Here is a 22,680-nt window from a genome sequence, read left to right on the forward strand (position 1 = left end):
CACACTGTATGTGTTAGTTCAAGATCCAGTGAGCGGACTCTGCTTCAACTCTCGATACCTGGATCTAACTTGAAGTTGGTAACTACAGTTGGCGAGAGGATTCAAGATGTACAGGATTCAAAAGTAGTAGTTTTAAACAGAATAATTAGCGCTAGAAAGGAAAATAGTTTTTGTACAAAACGTGTGAAGCTCATGCTCTATTTAGGGAATGAATACTGAACAAAGAGAATGATCACGCAATATGTGAGTGACTTCAAAAATTATTGGGCGCAGGGGGACTAATCATTAAGTTCTTTTTTTTGCGTATACTTGTTATTTCGTATTTGTTTCAATGTTAAAAATATTTAAGAAGACATCATATGCGCGCCATCTGGTGTGATTTTGTTTACACGGATTTCATCACAGTTAGAAATCCAGTTGACATTTTCAGCGTAGGCATGCTCTCGTAGGAGACAAACTACTCGAAAAATCTTAAGAACGGTCTAGTTTATTTCGTTTGCCAAGCGGTCTAAGCGGCTTCTGAGTCAGTGTAAACATTGCAGACGCAAGAGGCCGGATCCTACATTTCTACTATGAAAAGTTGTTTGGGTGTTTTGTTATTTTTACTAATACGATTGTAACCACCTTCAGTAGCATTACTTGGTCGATAATGCTATGGTTCTTACTTACTAATTTTCCCCTTCCTAGTCCAAACAATCCCGCTAGTATTTAAAATAAACAATAAAATAAAAATTATATTGTCGACAACAGTCCCATTCTAAGAACATGCGAGATCGTAATACTCCACAGAAAACAAAAAGACTGAATATTTAACGATATACCTTGACTGAATTTCTGCCGTCTAAGCTGGTTTTTGAGGTAAGAAAAGCGTTGTGGCGTCGCTGCCTACGCAACGACACACTTCGCAAGTGGCCTTCAACGAGGTAACACTCGAGGCGTATACGGCGTAGGTGGCTTTTGCTGTATGACCTCATAAACTCTTTCTGACAACAAAAAGAGGTGGCTTGCGATACAACTAGCACCTTTAAACATTTGTGGCACTGTATTCATACTAGGCATCTAACTGTCCAACCAATATGCGAAATATGACCGCTGAGTTTCACTTCACAGATACTCTGACGGCTCTTTGTCAGTGCCGTGAGCGAAAGGGATGTATCCGTTATTTCAATGGTACAGTCCCAAAATCTACAGTCCTTCCAGTTGGCCAGCCAGAGTCCATTTACACTCATTTGGAGGGAATAATAAGAAGACGAATCGTAGCGCGATTCCCACGACTTTCGGTCGAGCCTTGGCCGCATGCGGAAATTTATAAAATATTTACTAAAAAAAAAAAACTAGCAACAAATAAGACACTAAACAAATGCCGTACTTTATAAAATGCTGCCAGGGGAAATGTATTTGCACAGCGTTTTTTAAGTTCAAAACCACCAATATGGTTGTTTGTTACTACCGTTTTCTTTATTACACTGCTGCATGCTTTCCTTAAGTTGAAAAACATTGCAAGGATACTTAAGCTTTGCTTTTGAGGGCTGGGCTCAATACCATTCAGTGTTTTCACTATCCGTTCTCTGCTTTTCTCCAAATTGATCGAGACGTCTAGGCAACGCCCCTGAAGCCACGAACTGGACGCTACAAGAAGGTCGCTATATTAAACATGAAACCTGTTTAAATACGGTTGGCAGAGCACGTCACTGCTGAGTATGTTCGTTTTATTCTCCGCCTCGGCTATATGCATCTAAGAGACTATTAAGAGTTGAGTGCCGCCTCTTTTGAGGGAAGTCCATGTTGCGTTATAAGCTTAAGAATTCCGCTGTGTACCTAAGGAAGGATATGTATAAAGTTATAAAAATCTGCTGCATTGGCATATAAAAATAAATTCAGTAAACAGAAAATAAATGCGTACTTTTGGAGCATTCTGCTTTGCGTACGTAATAATAAAACATATTTGGAGGACGCTTAGGCTTCGCCTTTAGGAATGGAACGCGATAGCATTATCGCGCCCCATTCGCATCGTCTACTCATTTGCTTGTCGCGCTTTTGAGTGACACAAAGACGTAGTTCACATAATACAACACTCGTTAACTTGTCCAAAGCATGACTGTTTGGTAATTACTTGTTCTGAAACGTGATTCTAAGCGTTCCTTTGCTTACAATGCGGCTGTTGTTGTTGTTGTGGCTGTAGGAAGAAGGAAACAAAAATGCACGGGCCTGCTACTGGCTCTGTAGCTGAGCCACCTCCACTGTATCGTGCAGACAGAAGAGAAAATAGAGAAGAAAGAAAAGGAAGAGGAAGAGAAAGACGCGCGCCGCAACAACAGCCGTCGTCCACTACCGAAACGGTGGCGAGCGCAATGACGGCCTACAACAGATAAAAATTCTGTGGCAGGCTAGCCCCGACGCAAGGGGCGGTGACTTACCTGTCCCAGCCCCATCAGGGCGAATGCGGCTGAGGCGTGCACTGAGAAGGAAGGCTCTGTTTCGAATTCCTACATAGAGAAACTTGCTATACTCATTTTTATTCATTAATCCTTCCGGGACGTAGAAGCGCTGCCAGCAACCTTGCCGAAACGCGCGGGCCTCAAGTTGCTGTCGTAGTTCGTCGGCAACATCGTTGCCGATCCGAGGCGGCGCGATGAAGATCTCGGAGGCCATGCCCTGTCTATCTTATTCCGTGAGCCACACGAATGATGGCGCTACGTGCACGCCAAGCAAAGAGGAAGTACAGCGGAAAAGTAATTTGCCACTCGCTTAACTGCGTGTTCTGTAATTCTGTAATTTACATGCTCATAGTATTATACGCGACAATACACCTCTCTAAGGGAGATTTCTGAGACGACTCCGCAATCAATAGACGCTCCTTTGTCCACTTCAAACCATTAAGCTGGCGTGGGATATACCATATGATTTGATTATGCTTCTGGGCCTGCACTCAATATGGAAAACGAAGATGCAATTTGAACATGCTGATCTTGTCGTGCGTCCTGTTCGCGAGAATTTTGTTGAAAGTGTCGTTTCACTAAGAGAGTGTTACCAAGCACTCCCTGATCCACCAAAATGGATTACCTTGCTTGATGTTTTGGTGTCGCTGAGAGAATTTTAATCCGTGTTTGCCGAAGCCTGGCTTACGCGTTTTATGCACTGTATTTCTGATTTCACTTTCAAATGTCAAAGTCGGCAATAAAGAAAAGAAAAAAAAAGCTGGCGTGGCAGAAGGGTTAGCGTGTTCCTTTCGCACCCCGGAGACCCACGTTCGATTCCCAGATTGCCGATTTTTCCCTCTCGTTTTGATTTATTAATGCTTCTGGGATATTTCGCTCACGGCGAACGCCGGACGATGCGGGACGGCGCCCTTGGTGACGACAGCGACTTTTCTGCGACATGGGGCCCTTAATTAAAAAGACGCCAATCCGCACGCCTACACCATATGTCGCGGACTCAAAAAAATGACAGCAGTGGTGGTGTTGATTGATGCTGGAGTGCGGGTTATAGATGGCGTCGAGGCAGGCAGCTATTAGACGCTGAGCAGGTGGGCCGCAGCGGTGCGGTGTGCCCTTATGGTACGCACCCAGTGTGGGTCGGATTCAGATTCGGCAGGGATGATAGAGACGGTGTCTACTTGGTAATTCATACCGATGGCATGCAGGAATGCGAAGCGCAGCGGAAATGGCAGGGGCGGTGTGGTGCGGAACGCAGCTGCCCTTTGCGCAGGGGCTCGAAGTCGAGTCCCTGCTTCGCGATGACGACAGGTTGCGTGAACCACATTGACGGCGTTGTAGGACACCAAAAGTAGTCCAATGAGCGGCAACGGCCTTTCAAGGTGACAAACGAATCCTCTCACCTTCACGGTAGCGGTGGTCGAATTTCGTGATAGAAGTGCGGGCCCGTGAAACATGTAAAAAAACGCTGAGCCTCATGCAAAGCACATCCGTACAGCTCCGCGTCTGGAACGCGTCTCCCGCGTAGTCTGCGCAAGCCGCAGAAACTAGAAGCTATGCTGCGTATTACAACCCCGCCGGGGCGGCGCCGTGGTTACGGCGATCGGCTACTTTTCCCAATGACACGGGATTGAATCCCGGCCTCGGCGGCCGCTTTTCGCTGCCGGCGAAAAGCAGGGCGCCCGCCTGCTGTGCGATGTCAGTGCGCGTTAAAGAATAACAGTTCGTCGAAATTTCCGGAGTCCTCCACTACGGCGTCTCTCATAGCCTAAGTTGCTTTGGGACGTTAAACCCCACAAAACGAACCAACCAATTACTATGCTGCGTAGTATATTTGTTACCAACGAAAATATCGTCGAAAAAAATGTGAAGTGGTGCGCAGCACTGCTTACCCCTTTTATACTTTTATGTACATTGTATAGTGCGTCATTATTCATTCTGGTTTAATAAATGAATATCATGCCTATGATTCAAATCTGCACATTGTTTATTTAAATTATATTAAAATTATTTACAGAAAACGAAAGGCGCTGTATATTATGCTTTTTTCGTAGACACCTCAACTGTAAGGGGAGGGATGAAGGTGGGAATGAAATATGAGAGAAGAAATTGGCTGGGGCTTAGTTAAGGCTCAGCCTTGATATCTCGAAGCAAAAAGGTTGGGTGATGCTTATGGTTTAGCCTACGGTTAGGCCTCATGGTTTAGCCTATGCATATGCTTACGATTTAGCTTATGGTTATGGTTTACGATTTAGGCTATGAATATGCTTACGGTTTAGCTTATGGTTATGCTTTAGGCTGTTCAGACTCGGCCTTGCTGCGTCGTTTAGCGAGACGTTCTTCCAGTTATTGGGTATCTCGGACACTCGTTGAGCTTTCAGCCTTTTATTTCTTCGCTCCTTTTGAGCCAACTCCCGTGGTAGCACTTCTGTTCGGGTAGTACGTATCGGTGGTATGTTAAAGACGCTTCGTGTCTACTCTTATTTCAATGTCATGTTTACGGCTAGAACGCCGCTATGTTATCGTGCCTAAAAACTGTGAATACTTGGGAGTGAAAGTGAAAAGAGATACGAAGGAGTCGTAATGGAGGGCTACGGAGGGAAGGAAAAACTTTATTCTGCCCTATATTATTTTGGCGGCTTTTGGGGCGTCTTCCGAGGTTTGTCTCTTTGTTGCATCCCTAGGAGTCTTCACCGTCGACCTCGTCCACTTTTACCCAATGGTCGGTTGCCCTCAGTCCAGGGCTCTACTGGCCACTGCCGCCCGTTGAGCCCGCTGCACCATACCTTGCTGGTCTTCGCAGCGGTCACTGGACAGCAGAGTTTCCCATTGGTCCGCACTCGGGTTTCGAATTGTATTGGCTCCGTCTACGTTTTGATAGGCCCATGTGATTTGGTATGGTGTGGGTTTTTCGTCGCACCACCATTTGTCTGTGTATATGGTAGGGTGTATTTTGTTTAGTATGTGTAGGTTCGGGTATGAACTCGTCTGTAATTGTCTCCAAATGACAGCTTCCTTTCTGTTGAGAGAACTGCGTGGTAGAGGCTGTCGCATTATTCTGCCTCTGTAGGTTTCTTATTATTTATTATTTTTCTATTATTGTCGAGTATACTTTGGTGCTGGCAAAAATTCCGTGTACTCATCGGATGCTCGGAAAGTAGTGTATACTCAAGCTATCCTGTCAGCCTCTTGGTCCCCGCCACCCCATGTGCCTCGGCACACATAATTTTGTGGGTGGTGTTGTTTGCTTTGTGGTTTTAATTTTGTCGCGCGTGACGACAGGCTATTTGAGAGTCCGTGATTATCGCTAGCGTCAGCCCGTTTCTATAGCCCTCCGCTACCGCTAGAGCAACGGCTACTTCTTTGGCCTCTGCTACCGTGCAGTGTCGAATAGAGGCGCTGGTCGTCACTTCACGTAGAGACGAGTCGACCACCGTGGCCACTGCAATTTTGTTGTGCCCTCCTCTCGATGACGTGTCTGCATCCAGGTCCAAATTCTTGATTTCTTTTCAGGAATGTTTTCCTGAATAAATTATTAAGGCTATGGAAGTATTTCACTCATGTCCATGTCTACAAATGATTCGAACAATACAACTATACAGTTAAGAATCTTTAAAAACATTATATGGCGATATCTGCTTAAGCAATTTGCAACTGATACGACATCAGACCTTTTTATGCAACTGAAGTCTTGGAAATGGTTCTTGTTTAAATGAAATACAGATGTCATTGTCCGATACCTAAATCTAACCGGTATGGTGACAAAAATGTCCTCAGTGCTGAGCCTTAACATAGCGATTTAAGGAACTTCTGAAGGGTATATATATATATATATATATATATATATATATATATATATATATATATATATAGACATGGCTTGCTTGTTACTAATGGGCCAGAGTTAAATTCAAACAGGATGTCACACAACTTTCCCGATTATCTATTTTATTCCAACAGTTTCGGACGGTGGACCGTCCTTCTTCAAGGTAGAATTGAGAATGGAGAATAAGTCCGCACATTACGCCACTGTTAGGAGAGGGAGAAGGAATTCTCGCTCTCCATCTTTGGAGAAGCAAACATTACTGAATAGATAGAAAGGGCGAAAAGCTCCAGTTGATTATTGGCTGGTAGTGCAACAAAGACAGAGAGGGAAGAAAAAAAATTAAAAAAAAATAAAAAGGGGGGAGAGAAAGAGAAAAGGGCAAACAGAGAAAGTGGAGAGCCGACGAATGTTACATATGCGTCGTGCTTCCACGAAGACGACACTAAAAGCAAGACAAGTCTCCCTCGAAGGAAGCCAGAAATTGAGCAAAGGTTCAGAATAACATATAAATAATAATAAAAATAATAAAAAAAGAATTGTGAAAACCAGACAACGCGAGCATGCACACCAGGACGGCCCGCTCCCCAGCGGTGCAGGTGTTCAAGAAACCGTTGGGATAAGAGTTATGTGTTCTAGACGGAGTTGTTCTACCCCGCGACACGCCAGCGATCGGAGCCAGGGCGGCGCGCCGCCGCGGCGACGAAAGAGCCGTCGGGCAGACGCGCTCTCCCGAAACCCGAAACCCCATGCCGCAGCCTGGCATTCGCGTCAAGTGGTTCCCGCGAGCGTGTCCTAAGTGAAGACGTTTGTTGCGGGATAGAAAACCGACCCGAGGGGGGAGGCCAAGGAGCTAAATAACGAACAGTATAATTTGCGTGAGAAGGAGGAAATTCTTAGAAGTGGGCAAAGGGGGGGAGATAAAGGCCTCGTCTATTAGTTATGTAGGCTTTTCAGAAAGGCAAAGTTGCCCAATGTTTTATTAATTCCATGGGTTAGAGTCTGAAATTTGTGTATGAAGTACGATTCTCTTTGTTCTCTTTGTCGATTTGTTTGGAAGCCTGATTGAAGGAGAACGACCCGAATGTTTTCGAAAGTGTGGTTTGGAAGGCACAGGTGCTTAGAAAAAGGGAGATTTGGCAGTGTGTGGACGTGGGCCTTGTGGTTATTGAAACGAAACCTGAATGGTGTTTCGGTCTGGCCGACGTATTCCATGCCGCACACACCGCAGCTTAGCAGAGGAGTTATCGTCATAGTCATCATCATAATTATCATAAGCCTGACTTTCCCTCTTGCAGGACAAAGCGTCTCCCACCCCCCTCAAAACTAACATGGTCTTGTGCCAGCTGCACTTGTTTGATCCTTACAATCTTTAGTATCTGATAACCTCGCCTTACTTTCTGGCGTTGCCAGTTACGATTGCATTCTCTTCGAATACAGTCTGTTACCCTTAGTAACCATTAGTTAGCCTCCCCTCGCAATACCTGCAATGCACATGTCAATATCCTCTTGATGTCGGCTAGAATGGCATAACATTCTCCGCTTCTGATCGACTCTGCTAGTTTCCGTCACTTAACGTTGCACCTGTCTTTTTCCGTTGCATAGCTCTGAGCACAGTCATGAACTTAAGAACAACCCTTTTCTTTAGCCTCTATATTTCTGCCCTATAATTAAGATGCGTGCCCAGAATAAGAGAAATGAACTACAAATGCTGTCGTTAAGAATTGGCATTCACGCAGCTACAACCAGCGCCGTAGTTGAGCAACTTAGGAAAACGTCTAGATATCCGTTCACAACAGCATACAGCACAGTTTCGGCCATGACGTCAGACCATGAAGCGGCCAGAGCCAAGCACATTGGTCTACTTAACTCTTGCGGAAGGGCTAGAAAAATTGGTCCTGACTTAAACTGCAGTGTCGGCTTCCAGTGTTTCAATGAGTGGCCGCCTTCAGCAGGACATGCTGCTAACCAATCTCCAGCAGGGTGTAGTCACGTCTTTCTCTTCAGTGGCGCTTGGTGCGCTCGCCACGTCCTCTGGCGGCGGTGAATCTCTTTGGCAGCGGCTTCAGCGTCCCCGATGGCGACTCCATCGGAAGAAGTGCGCCGATGTCGGGCTGGGAAGCACCGCTCCTCTAGCAGGGAGGCCATCAGGGCGATGGGCCTTTCGAACACTGTATGCAACGCGAAGGCCGCCACAAATGAGGAGGCGCAATTTCCGGCGACGACGGTCATCTGGAATAGAACGTTGCGTTCATGTTTCCTTTTACTTCAGAAAGCCTCGCGTCGTGCAAGATCGTACCGCTCATAGTGTCCCTCAGTAGCTTTAATTCTTACGTTTACTCTGCGCAGAACTTTATTTTCTGTCTGTTTTTCCCTGTCTTAAACCCGCCATACTTGACTTGCACGTCAGCGTTGCGGAGCGTCGCCGTGGGGACGGGGTTTATAAATGTCACTGACTACCATAGTTACAATTGCCCACATAGCATGTAGAAAGCTCTCAATATAAAGTGTGGATAAGCGTCTCCAGGAATGATCGTTGGCGGGATGAATTGGAGTGCTCTCATCTCTCCGTGGCAGCAGCAAGACAGCGGCGCTCGTTTCAAAGAGCGCTGTGTTTAAGTGAACGTAGAAGTGTATGCGGTCAGCGGAGAAGACTCCTGTGGATTCAACAAGGAGACACCACTATAGACGCCCCAAAAACAGCCAAAATAGTACAGGGCTAAATATAGTTGTTCCCTCCTTCCTAGCGCGTTTTTGAACTCAACTCCTGGCTTGGTGGGGCAGTGTTATAGAGAGTGAAAATGTCTTATAAACGTCTTGAGGACTTGAAAAGGACTTGATGTTTCTAGGTATCCTTTTATGAAATTTGTTGGGCTTAACAGTTTGGTAGGGTAGCCGCCAGAATGTAGTTAACGGAGTGAATTTGCCGTGCACCGATGGCGCCTAAAATATGAAGGCACACTGCATTCTTTATTTGATAAAGGTCTAGTGAGCGCTGCGTGCAATCTGGTTCGGTAAAGAAGCTTTGATAGGCGCGTGTTGACTCAAGACCAGCGAGCTTCACTTTAGACGATTAGAAAAGTGGTTTAGAAGCTTAGGCTTAAAGATTGGTTCAACTTTCGTTTCTCGACGCGGTACTTGACTGCCTAATTCACGCCCGTGCTACACTGGGTTTTATTGTTGCCTTCCTCATCGTATTAGCTTCAGGCAGTGGGATGCTTAGCCGAACTTCCGCTTAGTTTTTAGAGTGTTTGCTATCAAAGGCACAGATGCTAATTATTTTCGTTTGCGAGCCTGGGTAACTCGTGTCATCCTATCGCGAACGGTCATGGAGTGGTTCTGAATGCATTTGGCGTTATAGCTAACACTGCTAAAAAACGCTGCGCCTGCCGCTGTTTGATATAAAATGCCTTTTCCGCAGTCAAAACTGGCGACTGAGCGCAAAAGCTACACGTGTGCCGGCATATACAGCTTGTCGAATGTGGTTTAACATTCTTGATGGCACCGAACAATGGCGCAATCAACCGGTCAGATACTCGAACCATATCACAAATAGACGAGCTCGAGCTGGCGTTATTTTCATTTTTCAGTGCTCCACTTGAACCTATTGCTCACGGATGGTACGTACAGTTAAGAACCATTTGGTCCCTGAAAAGTACGCTAGTGCTTGTTTTACAAGTGAGAACTGTGCCGAGCGGTCCGGCTCTAATAAAACATTGGGAATAGAATATAAGCAGAGAGCTGACAATCGAGGTTAAAGTTCTTTATCAAGGGCTACTGAAAAAACAAGCAATATTAAAGGTGTTCAGCTGACTGCTTCATCGCAGTTCAATTTTATTTACATGAAACGTAAATGGGAGTTTGGACCTTGTAACGGCACCGGCTACATTTCTGTACATAGTCGAATACATCACTTTACTAAGAACACAGAAGTATACAACACAACTGCTCCTTAAAGAATCTTGAAATATATTTCTGAGCATGATGACCTGCTATGAAAACGCCGTTTAGAATGCATGTTTGCGCTGTTCCTTTGTTCGCTTTCATCCACTGCAGAGCGCACAACACTGGCGTGAACTAAACCGTAGAAAGTGAGAAAATGTCTTAAGAACTGAACTACCTGTCACCTAAATGTAAAGGCGTGTACCAGTTGTCGGGATACGCAGAATGCATGGTCCCTAATGTGCTGCCTGTGTGCTTGGGCATATCAGGTAGCCACAAATATTTCGGCAGAAAAGCAGCGAGGGACGACTGTTCGGCTCGGTAGTGGGCTGGCTGTTCGGGCGAGCCAGTTAGCGCGTTCTGGCCGTTTTACTGACAAATTTCTATCACAAGCCAATACTGGAACACTATACTTTGCACTTGGGGTCAGAATTCTGTGTAAAGCAACGCAATTGCTTTTACTCCATGTGGCCATTTTTATGTCCAGTGCTGCACAGTTAAAGCTACAGTACCAGATTTCTCCTTTTGAGCAGAGTCTGATGTAAACGTCGACTCCTGGTACAGCAAACGAGAGGCAAAGAATCGTCCTGAGCATCTTACAAGGTGCAACGGAGAGCACAGTTCGTCGTTTTCACTGCGTACGATGAACCGAATGTGTTGTTCAGAACCATGACTACTCGAAACTACTCGTGATGTTGTTCTCTATTAAACACTGACTGATAGACGCGTTTGGGAGCTATCTCAGTCGCCAAGTTAGAAGTAGTTTCTTGGGGCTCATCCTGTAGAGACATCTGCGTCCTACAAAAATGTGTTTATTAACGGGCCAGCATATGACTGAGCAGACCCGCCAATTTTACATGGCATCTCCCGTTGTTTTCAAGCCTGTGAACATGTTACGCGACACGCATAAAAACGAAATAGTGAAGGAATAAAAACTTTTACAAGCTTACCATGAAGCTGTAGCCACCGTTAACTGTGTCGGGAATGTTTATCCACTGATAGTAGACTACGAAGTCATGAATAATGAAAATGCAGAACGAAAGCCTGCTCATTGGCGCCCAGCCGGGCCAGGCCAGCACGCTGCTCAGGAATCCTGCACACCAACAAGGAAGGGCATGACATGGAGAAAAGCTTGCTCAACCTCTCTGAAAACAAAGGTGAGGCACTTCACGCCCGGTCTGCAGCAAAACCTGAGTAAAGGATTGTGCAACTGTGGTATTATTTTATTAAATCCTCATCTGTTCATAGCAATGCATCTGTTTGGGATCAGAGAGAGCAGCGGTAAGTGGGATTGCTAATATATACAATTTTGTACACTTGTCGACGCATACACAGGAAGTTGAGGTAGCCAGAGAATCCAGTGGCATAGAGCTGACAACCATCTCGCGCACCGCAGGCAATGTTTTGTTTCGCATGTAACCAGTTAATTTTTTTCTGATTCAATAAATATTGACGTGACAGTAAATGTTATTTGCAAAGTTAGAGATCATCTTTCGAAACCCCATTCCATTCATTTGCGATAGCGAAAGCCTCACGCGTATTTTTTTTCCCGAGCTCCCAAACAAAGCTCGCGAATTACAAAAACAAGTCCGGGACTGGTGCATTCGCGCGCGCCCATTGCCCTGCTCTCAACGGTCACTTGATGTCAGTGCACGTTAAAGATCTCCAGGTGGTCTAAATTTCCGGAGCCCTCCACTGCGGCATCTCTCATAGCCTGAATTGTTTTGCGACGTTAAACTCTATGAACCGAACCGATTTAGTGCCTATATTCCATAGTTCATATTTAAAATTATCTTAGTTACTAATTAAGTAATGACACAATAAAAGAATTGGCCGTGATGCTTCAGACTCCTGGCAGCTGTATACAAGTGGTTTCCCTTGCTGAGCTCAAATGTTCTTTTAACTCTTAGCTAAAATTAGCTTGGATACCATGTATGACTAACTAGCAGTACGGCGTCAGGGAAATTTGTCACTACAGGAACCACATATGCTGGGAACGAAACGTAGACCAATAGTCGCGAGACCACTTGCACATTAATCCTAGAGGTGTTACAGCCGGTGGGGCTTCGGATTCAAAACCCTTATAAAACACAAGTACACACAATTTCTCAAGCGGAGACACACACAAACGAAATTTGGCACTGCCATATATATAAGCTTTCACACCGCAACCCACGTGGATCTTCATTTTTTTTTTCTACGCCTACGGAAGTCTGATGTACGCAGAAAATGTCGGCATTTCGAGGAGGTTTTATCAATCGCAAATATCTTATAATGAGCAGCTGTATGAAGGGAAACATAACATTGCTGAGATCGAACACGGGGGGGGGGGGGGGGCGGGTCAGGATGTCAGCGCCTGAAAACAACCCTGTCATGAGAGAGGGTTGTATAGGAGTGGTTTTGAGTCCGCCTTTCAGGTACCTCCTTTGGGTACACGCCTGTACGGCAGTATTGTCTTAGCATGTATGTCAACTCCCTACACGTGGCACCTTCAAACAACTGCAAGCCAGTGTATTATAAAACGTTGCCTCTGTCGTTTGAAACCATCGATATTTTTCGAGGCCTACCAGCACGATTAGCTGAGTAAGCGGTATAGACTTCCTTCTGTACCAATAAGCTATATTCGCCGCATTAGCAAAGGTCTGAAATTTTTAACGGTTATCGATAAGGCAGGGTGAGCAGCTGCAGCACTGGCATATATAGTTTTTATTTATCCACGCCGTCTGATAATCAGACAGCATATATAACTGGCCATATCATTTCAAGTAGCTGGTATTTGAACGTAGTATGCTGCGCACTGGCGTTTGCACTGACACGTTCGCAGATGAGCCAGGAAGCAAATGGTATGTTTATGAGGAGGAAAATAATTTAAAATAAAGTGCTCCAATCGTTATCGCATAGGATTACGTGCCCAAGCCATGGTAAAGTAAATGATGAGGGATTGCTGCAAATATTCAGTTTTAAAAATACTGAGGAGAGTTTGTATCGGCCAGACAACACAGTATTGTGCAAAGCAGATTAGAGATCCACACTAAGGCAGCGATCCATGGACTGCTTCTGCTGTGCGAGACCTTCACCTTAAGAGGGCAGTGAGTTAGTGTGTGTCCAGTCCGCATTGTATAAGCTGATCGAAGACATCGACATGGAAGGCATAGCGCGATAGGGCACAGTTAAACACGCCGTGTGATCGGCTGCCGCCATAGTTGCTGTGCCTTTTAATTAGTGTAGTCTACGTTTTGGTAGCGAGGGTTACGCTATAGGCTAGTCAGAGCTCAGTTACGCGTGGTCAGCCGCAGCCAGAACTGCGCATGCGCAGTTACCATGGGAACCTGTTCGGTTGGGGCTCCGTTGAGCGGGTGCTTCATAGATGAAGAAGTTGATAGGGAACGCGTGTACTATGCGCGGCATCTTCACCAGCTAGGATTTCGGACGACCTCGAAATCGTTGCTTGGCGTGAAGTGACCCGTCAGAGTAAGAATGAAGCTCCGACGCTTTTCAGGTGTCGGAGATGTCTGAAAAGCAGACAGAACGTCTCGCTAAGTGCTACTTCAAGTCGCGGTTTGAGATAGGTTGCGCCGAAGTCGAAACCTTACGTGAACACGAAGAATGCTTGGAAGAATAACAAGACGCGAAGAGGAGGTGCCGGATGACCGAACACACTATTCTGTGGTGGTCAGCGCATCGTCAACGAGAACGTTCGAGTCTGACTTTGTAAATAGTCAGGTTGGCTCAATGTGTTCCGGTTCCAAATGGTATGACATTGGCCGGACGTGACAACAGTGAGTGCCCCATTCTATCCAACTTTGGAGCTAGCTTTCCTCGAATGGTCTGTCGAAACGCTCCAAGCAGGTAACATTTGCGCTATGTGTAAGAATGCTCTTGCTAAACAGGCTTCCGTTGAGAGCGTTAACCACGGGTATCGGTATCCGCCGATGCCTCCCGGTTTACAAGAGCTCAGCGATGTCGTCGAACGCTACGTATATTCTGGCCTAGCTGACCTAAGTCACCGCAAATTTTATTTCAGTATTTGGTACTTGCACCGATGACAAAAACTGTGCGGAAACTAAGTCGAGAACATGATGCCTTTGCCTCTGTTTGGGATGGCAGACTCGTATGTCCAGGGAAGGATATAATGCAACACGTTAAAACGACGCCCGTAAGGTGTACTGTTAAAATATTTTCCTACGAGATGAATTCTAACACCCTCTTTGTTTTAAGACATGGCTTCAGCAGAAAGCCATCTTCATGCCGTGGACGACTCATTTTTGCCGCGTAAAAAACAAAGAACAGTTCAACATGCGTTCATTTATTGTTACGAGGCCATCTTTCATTGAACTATTCCACAGCCTGTTCTCAAAGATGAACTTTCAATAACCTAGCACGGAATTCAATACCTTCCGTTTTAAAGAGAGGGGGTGTACCTATTGATACGTTTGTAGTTCTCGGCCTCGACAGTTTGCGAACAACGAGGATGGCTGTTCGTAATTCAGATGACAATGTGCTTACGTTAGAACCTTGATAACTTGGTTGAAGATGTCTCATTCATTAGATAAGTGCACTAAGCCAAGGTCAACCCCCTGAGCTGTTGAGCATTATTGATGACTTACCACGCCTTAGGAAATTTTAATATCACCATTATGTTGTTGTGTGGCACTCATGCATCGTAAATGTTTTCACGTAGTCTAACGCTGTCCACTTTACAAATTATCAAAACTGCCTGAAGCTAAGAGTCGAAACAGTATCATTAAGGCAAATTTTAAGCCAGGATTATTCAGCACCTTCTGACGTGTCATACGCACTGTTATGATATGCTTAAGTTCTGTCGCGTCTAAGGGCACTGGTTTGCGCAGGTGTTGTGGATTGTAGTGTTGCGGGAACTTCACTTGGTAGTATCCGCTAAGTTACCCGCTTTGTCTGTGAGGCAGGCGTAGATAATCCATGCGATTCCTCCGGAGAAAAGAGTGCGAGTTGTGGCGGCGTAGATGGCCGTGGCAGTCGTGGACGGCAGCTGGTGCCCCGTCCACATGACAGTGCCGAACAACGAGATGCCGATGCTTGCGAGCGCTATCATCCACAGGAGCACAACCTTGAACTGAAAGGGGCAAACACAACATGTAGTTTTGTCATCAGGGCATGGCCAGTTCAGTGCATAAGTAAGGCTAACGAAGGGTTTCTCGGGAAATGCAAATGTGGCAACACTTCAATAAACACGACATCCTATATGTTAAGAAGTTTTGAACTGGCAGATGTGGGAGAGTTGCAGCTCTGCTCCAAACGTTAGTTTTCTGGCGCTCAACAAATTTTCTTGCAGTCCTCTTCTGTGAAAAATGTGGAAAGGAAGGGAGGGTGACGGGGCGAAGACCGACAGCGCCTATGCAGTTCAAAATTTATTCCAATGGCCTTGGAAGCGTTGTGCGGACACGTCAAAATACCTCAGTTCATATATAGCTAGGAGAAATTGACGCATTCGCAAGAATTAGTCGAGAGGCTGATAAGCAATGCTACTTACCCTGGAAAGTTTTCTTGAAGTATCTTTCGTATAGTAGTAGCCGGCAATAATTCCTGTGCAGTAACTGGGGATGTGCGTGTGTGGCATGTAATAAGTCAGACGACGATTACCGTTCCTGTGAGGCAAGGTAAAATCATTATCAGACGGCATGCCTTTGTTCACTATTACAGAAAACGTAGATGGGCATGGCTGATATGTAAAAAAAAAACATAAACTAGGATGGATTAGTGAGTCATGTACTTGTAATAGCGGCAGTAAACAGCTCTCAAAGGTGCAAAAAAGCATCAGACCCGCATTCCTGCTCAGCTGTCGGAATGCAGTTTCTCTCCCAAGATGTCTCCTTGAGGCGATTATCCTACACTATGTGGGTCGTGATTGTCTTTATCATTTATGACAACGAGAATAATCAACGCATGCGGACAGACGTAAGATAATTTCATCTTGGCCGTTACAAACGGCCGCTAGCCCAATAGCTTGCCCATGCGCAATGCACAGGAAAAGGATTGAGATGGTAAGCAGCTTCCTTCTCAAACAGGCTGCTAGAGCCCTAAAGTTTTTTTAAAAACTTTGGGAAACACGTTTTGAACAGAATGTTTTGCAATGTGTACAACTCTACCATAAATATATGAAAGAGGACTGTACAAGCGTTGAGGAGGAACCTCAATGAGCAAACGTTTCGATATAGAGATTTTGCTTCGTCAGGGCAAGTCTCCTTGCTCAAATATTGGCTGGGCTTTCAAACTCAGGCTGCTCCCAATATTTGTCTGTGTACCTTCATAATGCGTAGCCATCTTCTTCCTCTCGATCTTCTCTCTACCATGACAAGCATGATATCCGCAGATACTCTCCCCTCCTGAAGACTTATGATGCATTGCTCTATTTCAAGAATTTACCCTATTGATTTTATAGCAGTACTAAATTCTCATTGTGAGCGCAACATACTTCAGTATGGAAATTTTGCTAGGCATTCAAAAGTTAAGACGATTTCAGTCGAAAGTTTTGGTAAAACTGTCTAGAAAACTGGATTTGCCTGACACTTATTTAAAAGTGCCCCATACTGATGATAGACTCGATAATTTGTCGTGAGTGCAAGGCAGATTTCAGACACAAACTTTTGCGGTGCGTTGAAAGCTTGAACGCTCCTTTACCGATTTCCATGAACATGTCAGGATATTTCACATTTTCTTGTCAAGGTTTTGAAACCACGTCGCGTTGGTTTTTTTTATAACAGTTATAATTACTTGGTGCCACCCCATGAAAAAGCTTTCAAGTCAAATGTTTGCTTCTCCTCGAAAGCTTAGTCCATTATCTTGAACACCTGCATAGCGGTGTACTACAATATCTCAGAGTTGTTACACTATATAGAGATGAATTGGAAAGTTGGAATTGTATGTATTCATTACGGTCACTGTACTGGTTGAAACGGAAAGGCTAACCTTAAGAAGACACATTCCATGAGTTTTTCAGTATAACCATATGCATTACCATAGTTTGTGTAAATCATTAGGAAAAAATATCATCCGCTTTTTCACAAAATAGAAAGATGTTTTTGACATGCCGTAATATGATGGCAGACACCTGGGCTTTACATATCGCTATCAAAGCAAACAGATTGTTTGGCCTTACCTCCTGAGTGCGGCGCAGTACAGAATTCCGGGGCCGAGATCGTGCATGTAGTTTAGGACGTATGTGAGCAGAGTCGACAAACCCATTATGACAAAAATCGGCTTCAGACTGCCGGTCCTGCTAAACCCAGAACGATAATAAGGCGATCATATTCAAGCACCTGGAGCCAATAATGCACAATTTTGGTTAGGCATACAGGCAAACTCCGAGTGCTTAACGCAGTGCAACAACGCCAAGAACAGCTGTCAACATATTTTAACAGCTCCCCTGGAGGAGATCTTTTAACTGCCTGCTTCTAATTTTTCACTGCTTGTTTTATAACAAAGCACTTCTTTGCCGTTAGGCCTTCATCTGATTTCGTGCCGATACTTGCAATATTCGCAATATTCGCAATACTTGCTGTGCAATGTTTTGAGCATAATCGCATTAAAATGGCTACCTCAGGGAAATGATTTTTTTCCTTTGTGAACCATACTTTTCGTTTGCTTCTAACACACAACATCGTGTGAACGAAGCTCGAACGAAGCAAAGGTTTGCCGGTTCTTGTATAGCAGCAACCTGTCATTATGGCCTGGGAATTCTAGTTACTGTGGTAATGCTGAAATATCTGCTGATTTACAGAGCTCAGTGGTTTCTAAATTTCCTTTTAGCTGCTCTTGCGGCTAATGGGCTGTGTAAATTGGATAGTTTAACAATACGCAAATGAAAATTTGAGGAAAGTTTTGTATGTCGCTTGCATTGCTTCAGACATTTTTGCACAGCCGTACCATAGTCGAACCCGTGGAAAGTCTTTGTTAGTTCTCGCGATTGTTTGAATAAATATTGATGCTTGCTTTCAAGTTCTGTACAGTTCTGTACGGAGTACTCGTCTTTAAAACGGCTTTGTGGCCAAACGGCGGGGAACAGTGTCTTCTTTTCTTTTTTCTGTTGTCCCGGAAATTATGTAATCAGACAACGACGTTGAATTTTTCTAATGCATCTAAAGAACACCATTGGGGGAATATCAAAAAAGTTACTTGCCTTTTCAGCTGTCGTGAGAAGTATAACATTATAGTGAACAGTTGAAAATCTGCCCCTGTATACCAGTGCTGAGGGCTGCACTATTATAGGAGAACATCAAACAGTAATTACTTCAACTGCACAAGCTCATTACTTCGACTACAGACGCCCAATACTTCAGAAACACCTGTGCCTTATACGCGTTGCTAAGCTTTTGCATCTTTATTTTCTAGACCTAGCGCTCATTTGTTGCCGCAATTTTAACGCTTCTACGTAAACTACACAACACCGTTAAATAGTAGAGATACGTCATACCACAACAACGCGGTGAGTAGATTTATGACAATTTTATCCGTCTTTACATCCGTGCGATGTGTAAAACGCGGGGATATTTTTTTTGGCGTCCGTAATCTTGGCTTACATATATTATTGCATGTGGTGTACTAGTTCGCTCAAATTAAAACGGAGCACACTAACGAACAAAAAGAAAATAAACAGAACACTTTTTTCATAGACACGACCTCCGTTTTATTTTCGAGGTACTAGCGTCGATTATAGAACTGTTAAGCAAGTGCTTGGGTTCAAGTTTATTTGTTGTGTTGTTTCGCTGTTTTCTTTATTTCCCCTTTTATTGACGCAAAGAGGACGCGTATGTAATTCCTTTTTTTGGTTAGAATTTCATTCGAACTATTTCGAGACAAAAATATTATTTTTCTTGCTTCTGAATCAGTGCTCATCACTCGCCCTGTGAAATATTTGGGACGCTGATAATCTCATGAAATTGTAATTTGAAGAAGCCGCCAATACAAGAAAGCTGTTCTGCTCCTCATTATCTCGCTTCCTATACACTCAAGTATAAGAACTGAAACTTTGCCAGTGTCGTATAGCCGTGGAGAAGGAAATGGAAACTGCTGCTCGGCGGCGCTGCACAGCGGAGAAGCTTAACTCATCGGATCCCGAATTATATGCTAGCAATTGGCTGTTGAGAGTACAAAGAACGAACATAAAGAGACTAAACGTGCTGGGAAAGGCAAGAATAACCACATAACGCTACGTATATCCTGGCATGAGCTAAGCCACTGCTAGATTTTTTTTCGTTGCGTGTGTGTGTGTGTTTGTGTGTGTGTGTGTGTGTGTGTGTGTGTGTGTGTGTGTGTGTGTGTGTGTGTGTGTGTGTGTGTGTGTGTGTGTGTGTGTGTGTGTGTGTGCGTGTGCGTGTGCGTGTGCGTGTGCGTGCGCTCACGCGTTTTCTTCCTTGGTCGCTTTTCGGAAAGCGGTCATAGTGGTGCTCGCCTGAATGTTTGGAAGGAAGGAAGAAGCTAGCAAGAGTAGTGCTCGCCGTGGTAACTCACTATTGCGTCTCGATGTAAAAAGTTTATCATTCCCAGGAGGTAGAACGGCCAGTTTTGGAGGAAAGCTTTTCTGCGGAGCGCACTCACATCGGCCCAGGCAGGGCCATATCCCGACACGGGTGCCATTTGATGGAAGCACGCCACCACTATTACGAGCGGGAATAATCTGCAAAGTATCCGTGCCACATATAAAAAAAGATAAACAACTCCGGTAATTCTGAGCTTGTATGAAGAAGTATCAAAAGTTGCAGAAGATCTTTGAAAAACATGACGAGCAGAAGATGTTTATCATTATTTTTTTTTTTGCGGGGGGGGGGGGGGGGGGGGGGGGGATTTACATCTGCATACATTAGTTTCGAGGTTGGCGTGTGGCAGCGGCGCGGAATATTCCATTTTTCAAATAGCCAAGAACCACTTGTTATGATGCTGTAAAGGTCGGCAAAACAAAACATATTTACAGTGTTGCAGTTCACAGCACACAACTCTACACAACCCACCTTTCAGGAGAAATGACTTTAAAATTGTAACCGCATGATGCGACATACCTTAGCCATGTGTCGCGCGACACTGAGGTCATTGCCTGTCATTGCCTCTGGTGCACCCCGTACTTGGTGACGGGACTCGTTCGTTACCGCCTCCTCATCGTTCGACCAAGGGGAATGGTTGGTTGGTTGGTTTGTAGAGTTTAACGTCCCAAAGCGACTCAGGCTATGAGAGACGCCGTAGTGGAGGACTCCGGAAATTTCGACCACCTTGGGGATCGATAACAGGCTCTTGCACTTTGCTGTCAGACACTACTGAAGAGGCTTCATCAATGGGGATGCGTGGGGTGCAGCTCAAGGATTCCTAGCTGAATTATCTACTTCGTTTTTTTTGTTTTTTGAGTATTGTCACATAGGTTGTAGATTTGAAAACCCGTGTTTTGTAAAGGTGCAATCGATTCTGGTGAACTGGATTCACTGTCTTCAGAAAAGAAGGGGGCCAATTTTTTAAATACGGCTAGCCGTAGTATCACACGTAGTTGAAGAATTGGAGACGCTGTGTGTTGCGCGTAAACTCGAGAATGGAGCTGCGCAGTCGCCACTACGTTCGCACGCTCAGGTTGAAGCAAACATTTACACTAGATGTTCTCGCTACTCTCCGCACAAATCCTGCACCGCCATGAATCACGGGTGTTCTTTGTTTTGCATCTGATTCGCCGACACTTGAAGCATCGAAGTGCTGGTCTAAGGCGCTCTTTCACAGAATGGCTGCGGATGCCCAGGTTAACTCTTTCAGGCATAAAATGATCTTCCCTGAGTGTGTATGGCGGACTAAGTCCACCGTTGCATGATTTATGGACTTGAACCTTGACTGTCGGCGTGGCAAGATAGCTATTAACTGAAGAATACTAGCAGTTGCTTATCGTTATAGTAAATAAAATCATGGTGCATTTTCGTAGATTTTCGTTGTGTTCACCTTAGCTATGAATGGTATGAAGCCTAAGTCAGCCACATTAGGCAGCAACAGGCGGTGCTCATCTAAGGCTAAAAGGGAAACATAGAGAAGCACTAGCGTTTATTCACTTTCAACTATGTATCGTTCCTTTTTGCAACAGGAACGACTTTTGACGAGGCACCTGTTGGATTTAGCTGTCAAATTGTATTGCACTTATTGCGACGTACTCCAAAAATAATTGCCGCATTCCTGATGCCGACACTTTTGCTATGCGCTTCAGTTATGTCACTCACTGCTTAAGATTATGTTGACGCTGACGTAGCTACCGCTCAATCCGAGGCCAAAAAAAAAATGTAGCTTAAAGATGCTACTCTTCACATGAGGCCCAACAGCATGTCTCTTCACTTGCTCGCTACACCTAGGAATGACATTTTAATTATGAAAAAACACACATAGACGCACGAGGATCAGGCGAACAATTCCAGCCCCCAAAGCGCAGTACGCCAAACGCAAAACGCAAAAGTTTGAGCAGTCAAGACCCTCGCACTGTTTACACGACATTCATTGCACCGCAATCACGCTGAAACACGTCTCGGCCTCACGAGATTCAGAGGGCTTACAAAAAGGCTACAAGGCGCCGAAAAGGCTCATAAACATGTCAGAACAGAGAATTAGGAGATGCGTTTAGTCTTTTTTCTTCCTTCTGCGTGCAGCACCTTTGTCGTAGTTGAGTGTTTTCCCTTCGTGAGCTCCATGAAGAGAACTATTAACACGAATTTTAGTATTTAGAGATTCTGGAGTCATTCTGTCCCTATACTGCATGAATAAATGTACGTATGACTGTGCAACTTATTTTCAGTGTAAACGCAATGCCACGAAAGCTCAGCGGCTAAGCAAGCACAGCGTGATGGTTCTGAATTTCGAAGGATTGGATAGCCGCGTCTGGTGCAAAGCAGGCAAAGTTAAAGGCCACTCAGAAAACATTTTTTTTTCGTTCAATATACCGCACCTCTGCTGCCGAAAGTCTTTCACTTGTGCGCTTATGATGTGCGGGGTTCCCGCTATAGGCACCCTGAGCATCTAACTTTGGCGCAACAAGCGCGCTACTCGCGGTGGAAAGCGCTTCCCGGTCAGGAAGACTGGAGCAGACGACGGTGACCGCAGTGCTGTGCAGTGCTGTACGTGTCGTCGTGAATGAGCACTGAGCTTCTCTCTCAATCACAAACAGCGTGTAAAAACAGGCGGGTGCATTGGTATATTGTAGACTGCAGCAATACATATATGAAATTGCCTGCTGGAACAATTATATGCCTTCCCAAAACGGCATTGGGAGACGGCACAACGGCCACATTAGATTTGGCTTGTTCGTCGCGAAGAGTATGTTCGAGCTCAATTTTTTTACCCACATCATGCTGTAGTAGTAGGCTCTTAGTGGAGTAATAGAATGGTAAAAAAAAACGATGTTTCTGGACATGTGTCTTGATGTTGCAAATACATGACTTTGGATAAAGGCGCCGCATTTTTGTTCTTTGCATGTGCGCAGCAAAGTGAGATGCT

At 44.9% G+C, this 22,680-nt stretch overlaps 1 protein-coding gene and 1 pseudogene across 1 annotated transcript in view; both read right to left on the minus strand.

Moving 5' to 3' along the window:
* The window catches only part of LOC146178924 (galactose-3-O-sulfotransferase 3-like), a 40,648-nt pseudogene extending 38,216 nt beyond the window's left edge, over nucleotides 1-2,432 (minus strand).
* A 5,815-nt stretch (nucleotides 2,433-8,247) lies between these two features.
* LOC146178925 (nose resistant to fluoxetine protein 6-like) overlaps nucleotides 8,248-22,680 on the minus strand; it is a 35,191-nt gene continuing 20,758 nt past the window's right edge. Inside the window, exons 11-17 of the mRNA XM_084580071.1 lie at nucleotides 19,687-19,852; nucleotides 18,356-18,435; nucleotides 17,336-17,452; nucleotides 15,710-15,824; nucleotides 15,106-15,292; nucleotides 11,151-11,293; nucleotides 8,248-8,490 (exon numbers count right to left, since the gene is read on the minus strand). Of these exons, the coding sequence (XP_084436197.1) occupies nucleotides 8,248-8,490; nucleotides 11,151-11,293; nucleotides 15,106-15,292; nucleotides 15,710-15,824; nucleotides 17,336-17,452; nucleotides 18,356-18,435; nucleotides 19,687-19,852 (1,051 nt within the window). The remainder of the gene's footprint in view (nucleotides 8,491-11,150; nucleotides 11,294-15,105; nucleotides 15,293-15,709; nucleotides 15,825-17,335; nucleotides 17,453-18,355; nucleotides 18,436-19,686; nucleotides 19,853-22,680) is intronic.

The sequence above is a fragment of the Amblyomma maculatum genome, chromosome 9 (assembly GCF_055883805.1).
Source record: "Amblyomma maculatum isolate TAMU_Amacu chromosome 9, ASM5588380v1, whole genome shotgun sequence".
In the NCBI taxonomy this organism is placed as follows: Eukaryota; Metazoa; Arthropoda; class Arachnida; order Ixodida; family Ixodidae; genus Amblyomma; species Amblyomma maculatum.